The sequence below is a fragment of the Littorina saxatilis genome, linkage group LG16, assembly GCF_037325665.1.
Source record: "Littorina saxatilis isolate snail1 linkage group LG16, US_GU_Lsax_2.0, whole genome shotgun sequence".
Classification (NCBI taxonomy): domain Eukaryota; kingdom Metazoa; phylum Mollusca; class Gastropoda; order Littorinimorpha; family Littorinidae; genus Littorina; species Littorina saxatilis.
In genome coordinates this window covers 689114-700122 of record NC_090260.1, presented here as the reverse complement: position 1 = coordinate 700122, position 11009 = coordinate 689114, and the positions used below count along the sequence as shown (strand labels likewise).

Genomic DNA, 11009 nt, shown 5'->3' with positions numbered 1-11009 from the left:
TCAATATCACGCTACCCTTTACCTGGCCCGTCTTATGCCAATAACTCCAAGCAGGATTATATGGACAATGGCAATACTGATTCACACACTCATATACCCAAATCACTCATGCTGGCAACCATTTAAACATATTCAAATTAGTGTTCAAACTAGCTACTAGCATCAATATATTAACACGATTTAACAATATTTCTTAGATATAATCACAACTATCATAGGCAAAGTACAACAAGTATACAATAGTAGAAACCCATTATACTGCACTTGCAGACAAGCAAACGAACAACAAACAAACAAACAAACAAACAAACAAACAAACAAACAAACGGCCGATCGACTCGGACTCGACTCGGACTCGACTCGGACTCGACTCGGACGTATGCATATATATATATCAAAGTAACAACTACATGTCCCTAAAGTTATTTCCTATAACTCCGATGCATATATTACAAATAAAGACTCACCGCATCTCGGCCGCATGTACAAGACAAATCATTATGCCCTTCCCCAGTCCGGTCTCTGAAACCGAACCTACAGCTGCTGTAGCTGGATTCGCTGCTTGGAACGCAAGCCTTCTCCGAATGAAGTATTATTCCCCAGTTTCTAAATTCATACATCAAATAAACACAGTTCACAAACATCATAACGTAAATTACGAAAAGCACGAGAAAAACCATATAGCGCACCACCAGGCAGTAACGGCTAAACACCAAATACAGGCGCTTTCTGTCGGTCTTTTCTACATGCAACAGGCGCTTGTGACACACCCCCCTACTCAGACTGAACTAAGTATTAGTTTCATGTCCATCATCTTGAACAATGCGACTGTAGTAGTCGGCACCCACATTGTCTCGTCCTCGGATCACTGTGACCCGGAAAGAAAAGGACTGCAGCAGAAGAGCCCATCTCATCAACCGACCGTTGGAGGTCTTTGATCTCTGCAAGTGCTGCAGAGATTGATGATCTGTTTGGAGTTCAAATTCCCGACCGTAGAGGTAGACTTCGAACTTTCGAATGGCCCACACGATAGCCAGGCATTCCTTTTCTACAGTTGCGTAGTTCTTCTCAGCGCTGTTGAGCTTACGACTGGCAAAGGAAACTGGCTTGAGTTCTCCCCCGTGATCCTGGAGTAGAACTGCTCCGAGTCCGATGTCCGATGCGTCTGTCTGGAGTACAAACGGCAGAGATAAATCCGGAACACAGATGACAGGACGTTGGCTTAACATCTGCCGAAGTGTCTGGTATGCTTCCTCACAGCGGTCTGTCCACTCTACTCGGTTGGACAAATTCTTCCGAGTCAAATCTGTCAGAGGTAATGCAATGGCGGCAAAGTTGGGTACATATCGGCGATAAAACCCAACCAAACCCAGAAAAGCGCGAACATCCTTCTTTGTTTCTGGTCGCCGTGCAGCTTGGATCTTTTCGACTTTTGCTGCCTCTGGCCACATCAATCCGTGTCCAACATGATGTCCCAGATAGTCCAACTCACTGAAACCAATGACACATTTTGTTGGTCTAGCCGTCAGCCCTGCTTCTTCAAGTCTGTGAAACACTGCACATAGAGCCTGCAGATGAGTCTTCCAGTCCTGGGTTGCAACCAGGATATCGTCCATGAAGTTGTAGACATCGTTGCGGTTCAGTGGTTTCAGCAACTTACGCATCATCCGACTGAACACCGCCACTGCGTTTTGGAGTCCGAAAGGCATCTTGGTCCAGGTGAACTGTCCTTGTGGGACGATGAAAGCCAGTTTCTCTTTATCAGGTGGATAAACAGGAATCTGCCAATATCCCTTCGACAGATCAATCTTTGAAAAGAACTTTGCTCGACCTAGTCGGCTAAATAGCTCATCGACATTGGGAAGAGGTTCTCCATCAAAAACAGTCACTCTGTTCAACTGCCGATAATCTATGCAAAACCTGACCTTTCCGTCCTTTTTCTTGACTAAAACGATTGGAGCGTTGTAAGGTGAAGAAACTGGTTCGATCACTCCCATCTTTAGCATGGCTTCAACTTCCCTTTTCACTGCTTCTGTCTGAGAATATGGTATAGGCCTGGGACGGACAAAGACAGGTTTGGATACAAGTAGATTGGCGGAAAATTCCTCCAACTGTGTGTTTCCAGGCAAATCAGTAAGAGCTTTTCCAAACTTCCCTCCTAAAAGCTTCACGTCGTTGCGCTGACTGTCAGTCAACTCTGGGTTGCATTGTATGTCATCTGGACCTTCCTCAGGCTGAAGTGACGGCAACGGGATGTCCTGAGGGTACCTTATATCTTCCTCAGAGGTAGCTCCAGTTTCCTCCACCACAACCGTGCAGGAAAGGACATCTGCCTCTGTTCTTTTGTAAGTGGGTCTGGATTGAGATTCTCTTTCCATGTATTGCTTGAGGAGGTTGGCATGATAGAGTTTCTCCTTTGAACCAATTCGCAATCGGTAGTCCTGCTCACCAACTTTCCCAACAACCTCATAAGGCCCTTGCCAAGCCATCTCCAACTTGTTTCTCTTCAGGGGAATGAGTAGGAGGACCCGACTCCCAATCTTGAATTTCCGCTTCACCGCTCGTCGATCAAAGGCCTTGGCGTAGCGACGAGATGAGCTGTCCAAGTTCTGTTGAGCCAGCTTCAGGGTGTCTTCTAGTCTTTGCCGCAAATCGACCACATATTCCGCCGTGGTCCTCACCTCTGCTGGAGGGTCTTTGGTCCACAACTCCTTCAGGAGAACAAGGGGACCCCTCACGGTTCGACCATAGAGGAGTTCGAATGGTGAAAATCCAAGGCTCTCTTGCGGTACCTCCCTGTACGCAAAAAGTAGAGCAGGTACATATCGATCCCAATCTCTTGGCTTTTCACTGCAGAGTTTTTTTAGCATCGACTTCAATGTTCCGTTGAACCGTTCCACTAGTCCATTACATTGCGCATGGTAAGGAGTGGTGGTGAGTCCTTTAATGGCGAGTAATTGGTTTACTTGGTTCATGAGGTCGCTGACAAACTGTGATCCTCGATCAGTGAGTACTTCCGAAGGAACTCCAACACGGGTGTACATTTCCCACAAAGCTTCGGCGACACGTTCGGCTTCAATGCTGGGCAAAGGAGTAGCCTCTGGGTAACGTGTAGCATAGTCCACAGTGACTAAGATGTAGCGGTTCTTCCTCTCGGAGATGGTCAATGGGCCAACAATGTCAACAGCGAGTCTCTTGAATGGTTCATCGATGAGTGGCATCTTCCCAAGGGGAACTTTGTGTATTTTTCCTTTTGGCAAAGCTCTTTGACATGCATCACATGATTGTACGTAACGACGGATGTCCCCGCCCATTCCGGGCCAGTAAAAAGACTGCCAAAGTCGATCTTGAGTTTTCTTGGTCCCTAAATGGCCAGCCATCGGAACATCGTGCGAGAGACTGAGAACTCCGGCTCTCAGAGATTCGGGAATCACCACCTGGCTATATGTTCCGTCAGTCGTGATGAAACGTCTCTGAAGAATTCCTCTCTTCCAAATAAACTGAACTTGTCCACGTTTTCCGCAGGGAGCAGGATCACTACCTCGTGCTAGTTCTCTCATCCGTGACAAAGTTGGGTCCTGGTTCTGAAGTCTGATCAAATCTTCCCGTGTCACATCTCCAAGACCAGAATCTGTCATTTTCAAGCTTTTGGGTGCTTCTTTGTCTCTCGAGTGTTGGGACCTGGTAACGACTGCAGTCTTCAGCGGCTGTGCTTCCGCCTTGTACACTGGTACTTCGAGAGCTTCTCCGCCTGGACGGATGATCCTGTTTCCGATCAATACGGGGTAAGTCAGTTGATCGGCAACAATGGCAACAGCTTCTCCTGAGAAAAAAGGTGACTCGAGATGAATGACAGTGGTGGGACACTTTTGTTCAACATTCCCCGCCGCAAGTCGGATAGTTTGTCCTTCCCGCATAAGATCGCAGTCCTTGACCAAAGTCGAGTCGATCACCAGTCCATCTGCTCCTGTGTCACGCAAAGCCGAGACTTGTGCTCCGTTTACCGTCACTGTACACAGGGGAGTATAAGACAGTTTCCCACAAGGACCGCAAAGGGCAGGCAACTCCTTCATGGTTGAGTTCGATTCTGGAGTCGTCACAGATCTCACATTCGTAGAACGTGCGGGACGCGGACAATTCCTTCGCTTATGTCCTTCCTGGCCGCAGTTGAAACATTTGCCCCTTTGACCTTCAGGGTTAGAGTAGATCGGTGGTGCGTTCTTCTTCGGGCTGTCTGAGTTCTTGTTTCCCCCAGCTCGACCAGTCACAGTGACTGGGTTTTTCCTTGCTCTCTTCGACGCGGCATAACATTCTGCCAACTCTGCGGTGGCTTGCAAATTAGCCGGGTTATTCTGACGAATAAATTCTCCCAAATCACCTGAGATTCTATCCATGAGATGTTCTGTAAGTATGAGATCCCTCAAGTCTTCATATGTTTCAGCTTTCTTGGCGCTCTTCCGCCAGCGTTCAAACCATATGCGTAGTCTGGTCGCATATTGGTTAAAGGTTTCTGCTTCGTTCTTAGTAGCTTGACGAAACTTCGATCGGTATGCATCCGCCGTCCATCTAAACGATGACCTAAGGGATTCCACGACTGCATCGTAGTTTGAAGCATTTTCAAGGGGTAGCTCTAAGTAGACGTCAGCTGCAAATCCAGTTAGTAGAGTACCTAAGCGCGCTCCCCATGTTTCTCCATTCCACCCGCTAAGTGTGGCAGCACGTTCAAAGCGTCCCAAAAAAGTGTCAAGTTCCTCTTTGGTTTCATCGAATTTGTCTATTTTTAGCCTAACCGGTTGGATGGCGGGATCGTGGGCAATAGGAGCAGGGGCATCAGCAGCAGTCCGCGTTCTTTCTAGTTCAGCTACAAGTCTAGCTTCTTCGAGTTCATAGAGTCGCTGGCGTCGTCTTCGTTCCTCCTCCTCGTCTTGCCGACGAATCCTCGTTTCTTCCTCTTCTCGTTCCTGTTTTCTCCTGGCTTCCTCCTGTCTCATCCTGTCTTCTTCCTCTTCTCGTTTCTGTTCAGCCAACTGCTTCCGAATTTGAACTTGACTCAACTGTTCTTCCTGCACATAACGAGCCAAAGAACTGCCCGAGCGAATCCCAAGAGCGCGTCCCTTGGCGGCAAAAAGTTCCTGTTCAGAGTCCAGATTAGTAACATCAGCAGGAACTTCAGCGGAATGTACTTGATCGCCGCGACCAGGAGTAGTAAGACTAGACAAAGCAGCATTTCTAGGAGTACCAATTGTTCTGGCTGGAGTAGACATGATGAAGTCAGACCAACAAGCCTTGCTAAAAGAACCTCTTAACTTTGAAAACACCAGTAGCAATCATGAAATATCAACACCTATCCAAATTTCCCAAGTCGCCAAACTGAACTGTTAGTGCAGCTTTACAAAGAAACGTTAAAAAAGATATACTTCAAATTGTAAACATTTTATCAGAATTACAACGTAACTCACATACACATATCAATACACATTTATGTAAGTACAACACAACACATTACAACACAGAACTTATTTAGCAAAATTCTAAGGTGACCTTGAACTTATAAAATTCCCGGACGAGCCCCCATTTGTCACACACACACATGCATCACACACGTGCGCAGCCAGTCAACCACCGACTCAATAAGAATCTTGCATACTAAAGTTCCACAAACACAAATTGTAGTATAAGAGGAAATATTATTGTTCACTTATAAACATATTTATAACACATACACACACGCACACTTTAAAGTTAATGACCTGCTGGAGTAAATGGCTTATTTATCGAGCTAGGTAATAAGGGTAATACTCAAGTAACCAACTGAGTCCAGCAGTAGATAGAAATCCCGACGATGTAGACGTAGACGATAGAATGACGGTAGTAGGACGACACTGAGTTAAAGGTGAAGCAGAAGACTGCGCAGACGTAGATGTAGATGTAGATGTAGATGTGAGTGAAATGTCATCTTCCGGTTAAAGTTGACACCAGAACTTGGTTGTTTCAGCCTTCAGGTTAACAACAGGGCGACCTGAAATATGCGTAGAGTTAGTTTCATAGTCAATATCACGCTACCCTTTACCTGGCCCGTCTTATGCCAATAACTCCAAGCAGGATTATATGGACAATGGCAATACTGATTCACACACTCATATACCCAAATCACTCATGCTGGCAACCATTTAAACATATTCAAATTAGTGTTCAAACTAGCTACTAGCATCAATATATTAACAACACGATTTAACAATATTTCTTAAATATAATCATAACTATCATAGGCAAAGTACAACAAGTATACAATAGAAACCCATTATACTGCACTTGCAGACAAGCAAACAAACAACAAGCAAACAAACAAACAAACAAACAAACAAACAAACAAACAAACGGCCGATCGACTCGGACTCGACTCGGACGTATGCATATATATATATCAAAGTAACAACTACATGTCCCTAAAGTTATTTCCTATAACTCCGATGCATATATTACAAATAAAGACTCACCGCATCTCGGCCGCATGTACAAGACAAATCATTATGCCCTTCCCCAGTCCAGTCTCTGAAACCGAACCTACAGCTGCTGTAGCTGGATTCGCTGCTTGGAACGCAAGCCTTCTCCGAATGAAGTATTATTCCCCAGTTTCTAAATTCATACATCAAATAAACACAGTTCACAAACATCATAACGTAACTTACGAAAAGCACGAGAAAAACCATATAGCGCACCACCAGGCAGTAACGCCCAAACACCAAACACAGGCGCTTTCAGTCGGTCTTTTCTACATACAACAGGCGCTTGTGACAACTACGCTGATTACTTTCATGAATTTTCAATCGGCTACACTGGCTTCGTCCTTCCTGATCGAAGGGGAGTGTATTTTTGATATTTGTAGGGAATAGCTAGACTTAGTATTTGATGCCGATTTCTGTATAAAAATGTAGACAAACACCTTTAAACTCGAGTATTATATTTTCACAAAGATGGTCGCAACCGTTTATATGGCATGTTGCATTTCCATTTAAAAATCAGGTAAAGTGTTATCTTGTGCTTCTTTAAAATTTGGGAGCTAGAAAGTACCATGGTGATGTGTTGCTAACTGCATTTAGCTTAGATAGCTTGCACACCAACAAACAAGAGAAATTTTAACTGGCAGTGTGACGATCAAACAATTCCATTAAAAAATATAGCTGGAACCCTACTCCCTAGCTGTTTTGCGCTTGGAGTATTCTCAAACAAATTTGGCATGATAATATATATATTTTCAGGAAAAAAAAGGTGTACTCCATACATTTGACCGTTGCAACATTAAAAAGTTTACCAAAACATTAAACCAAATGCTTCTTTCAATGTGTAATGACAAAAGCGGTTACCATTGATCAAATGCAGAGTTGTAAAGTTGTTATAATCATTAAACCATACTGATCGTATTTTTAGACAAACAAGCATAGCCTACATAGTCTAATACAGCAATAATTATGTGTTCCCAGGTCTTGATCACAGGCGGAAGGTATCGTCCACTGGTCAAACCTTCTTTGTATCGATCACTTAGCTCCTAGCCGCAATCGGGATTTTTTCCACCCCATTTCAAAGGACCAGACCATGCTGTTTTAAAGGTTATTAGAACCACTAACCGATGACTGAAGGTTAGAGCAATGCACCTGAGGATGCCAAAAATGTAAAGAAATTCACCGAATAAAATAAAACAATGTATACCACATCAAAATACATTCCATTTTCGTTAGTTAATTTGTGTTTACTATGTGATTTTGTATGAATATTTTATTGAAGTACCGTTCAGCCTCACACAGCCTCCGCGCGCTGTGATGCGCAACATTTTTCAGTTCGGTCGTCGTACTTTACGCTCTCTTGCTCCGCAACACAGTGCAAAACTCAACAAAAGAGGAGCTACAACCGCATTACAATCATGTCCAAAACAAAAAGGCCCACTTTGGCACTACTTTCTCCTCACTGGCTCAATTCAATGCTTCACTCTTTAGTGAAATCAGTGTCGACCCAAATGATGTGGCCCAAAACCCCATATCTCGTGATCCCTCATGGACAATGAAAGAAATGAATTTTGACACAGAATATTGCACAGCTACAAAGGATGATCAGTTATTACTCAGGATACAAGCCCTTGAGCACATTGATACTGTATACAAAGGTCATGTTCATGTTTACACAGACGGGTCAGTGTTGGATGACAAGAAGGCTGGCGCAGCTTTTGTAATCCCCAGCGATGACATGACTGGGAAATTTAAACTGTGCAACAGAAACTCGATCTTCTCAGCTGAGCTCCTTGCCATCTGCATGTCGCTTGTTCATTTCAATCTCAAGAACACTCCTCCTCAAAAGATAGCTATATTCTCTGACTCCAAAGCAGCCATTGAAGCATTAAGATCTAACAAAAGATCAAAAAGACAGGATCTTGTCATTGCCATCAAGGAGCTGGCAAATAAAACAAGTCGCGTAAGGCGAAAATACAATATTTAGTCAAGTAGCTGTCGAACTCACAGAATGAAACTGAACGCAACGCAACGCAGCAAGACCGTATACTCGTAGCATCGTCACTCCACCGCCCGTGGCAAAGGCAGTGCACGTGGAATGGACAAGAAGAGCGGGGTATTCGTTGCGCTGAGAAGGATAGCACGCTTTTCTGTACCTCTCTTCGTTTTAACTTTCTGAGCGTGTTTTTAATCCAAACATATCATATCTATATATTTTTGGAATCAGGAACCGACAAGGAATAAGATGAAAGTGTTTTTAAATTGATTTCGGGGAAAAAAATTTGATAATAATTTTTATATATTTAATTTTCAGAGCTTGTTTTTAATCCGAATATAACATATTTATATGTTTTTGGAATCGGCAAGTGATGGAAAATAAGATAAACGTAAATTTGGATCGTTTTATAAATTTTTATTTTTTTTTACAATTTTCAGATTTTTAATGACCAAAGTCATTAATTAATTTTTAAGCCACCAAGCTGAAATGCAATACCGAACCCCGGGCTTCGTCGAAGAGTACTTGACGAAAATTTCAACCAATTTGGTTGAAAAATGAGGGCGTGACAGTGCCGCCTCAACTTTCACGAAAAGCCGGATATGACGTCATCAAAGACATTTATCAAAAAAATGAAAAAAACGTTCGGGGATTTCATACCCAGGAACTCTCATGTCAAATTTCATAAAGATCGGTCCAGTAGTTTAGTCTGAATCGCTCTACACACACACACACACAGACAGACGCACATACACCATACCCTCGTTTCGATTCCCCCTCGATGTTAAAATATTTAGTCAAAACTTGACTAAATATAATTATAAAAAAAGGAAGCAAGATTAACCTGGTCTGGTGTCCAGCACACGTGAACGTGCCTGGCAACGAGAAAGCGGACAAAGCCGCTAAAGAAGCTGCCCAAGGCATAGGCGCCTCCGAGGTAGACCTGCCATTGTCTGCTTCTGAGATCAGTAGCCTTACAGACTCTCTTCTCTGGAGAGAATGGAGGAACAAATATATGCACAAGGCTATAAGCTCTGGCTGGCTCATTCGGGAAGCCCCATCAAAACAGATGAACACCTATAATGCATGCCCACGTGTAATAAAAAGGATTAACCGCCTAAGGGCAGAAGCTGGGAATTACCAATTTCTAGAGCTTAAATGCACCTGTCAATCCGACCTCACCATTGCTCATTTGACTTTGGAGTGTGATTTGAACTCATGCCACTTTCAACCCCTGACTCAGTTTATAAACTCAAATAGAAATATTCTGCCAAATACCTCAAAGGAAAAATTAAGCTATCTTTTAAGTTTTAATAAAGACCTTGGGTGGCAAGGTCCCAAACTTATCGCTGGACTTATGCACACGCACCCACTTGGTCCCTGGATATGAAGAGACGTTGCTGCGGCTGACGCCATTGCTTCTCATACAGCTACTATACTGTTCAAAAAAAGAAACGCATAGCTTGTAACATTTGGTTAATTTAGTTATATGGCTACAAGGATATCCACCAGACGGCAGAAAATGTTTATCTGGTCGTCGACCTTTCGTCCATTGCCACAAGTGAGCTCTGCACGTGACGCATGCGTTATCAGTGGCTACAATGTCAAAATTGCTCATTTGGCATGACCACTCGTCATGCTTCAGTGTAATCTCGTGAAACTCGGGGAATATTGAGCTCTCACCATGTCTTCCAAAACCCATAAAAGCGGATTGTTCGCCACAAAGAAATCAGACGACAATTCAGCGACGAAAGATGGCCCGATTGAGCAGAGAAGACCGCCAAATTGCATTGGGTCGTTGACAAGCAGGCCAAAGTCAAAGTGCAATCGCCAGGCACTTCCACGTGTCCCAGAGCACCATCAGTAGACTGTGGGTCAGGTTTCAAGCCACTGGCTCCGTTGCTGACTTGCCACGAGCGGGAAGACCAAGGGCGACAACTGCTGCTCACGACCGCTTCATACGGCTCCGCCACCTCCGGAATCGTTTCCTGTCGGCCTCATCTTCTGTCCAGGCTCTCCCCGGGCCACACCGATTATCGGACCAGACCGTGCGGAACCGCCTGCATGAAGCTGGTTTGAGAGCTCGCAGACCTCACAGAGGAGCTGTCCTTACCCGCCGCCATCGCCAGAACCGAGTGCAGTGGGGCAACCAGCACCTTCGCTGGACCGTCCGGAATCACTGGAGACACGTGTGGTTCAGCGACGAGTCCTACTTCCTGCTCCAGCGACATGATGGTCGGAGGAGGGTCTATAGATCTACCGGAGAGTAAACGAACGTTACGCGCCCAACTGTGTGGATGAGGCACCCGTTCATGGTGGTGGAGGCGTCATGGTGTGGGGGGCGATCAATTCCGCTGGAAGGAGCACCCTGGTGCACGTCCAAGGGCGCATAACTGGAGGAAATTCTGCGCCAACACGCCCTTCCTCTTCTGGCTGACCAGGATGCCATATTCCAGCAGGACAACGCTCGCCCGCACACAGCACGACTCACCACCCAGTTCCTCACCGACCAC

General features: G+C 44.8%; 1 protein-coding gene across 1 annotated transcript; it reads right to left on the bottom strand.

Annotated features, from left to right (window-relative positions):
* Positions 1-788: 788 nt before the first annotated feature.
* On the bottom strand, positions 789-5264 carry LOC138951425 (uncharacterized). Its single transcript, XM_070323031.1, has one exon. It carries the CDS (start codon positions 5262-5264, stop codon positions 789-791), a length of 4476 nt encoding a protein of 1491 aa, XP_070179132.1.
* Between the last annotated feature and the right edge of the window lie 5745 nt (positions 5265-11009).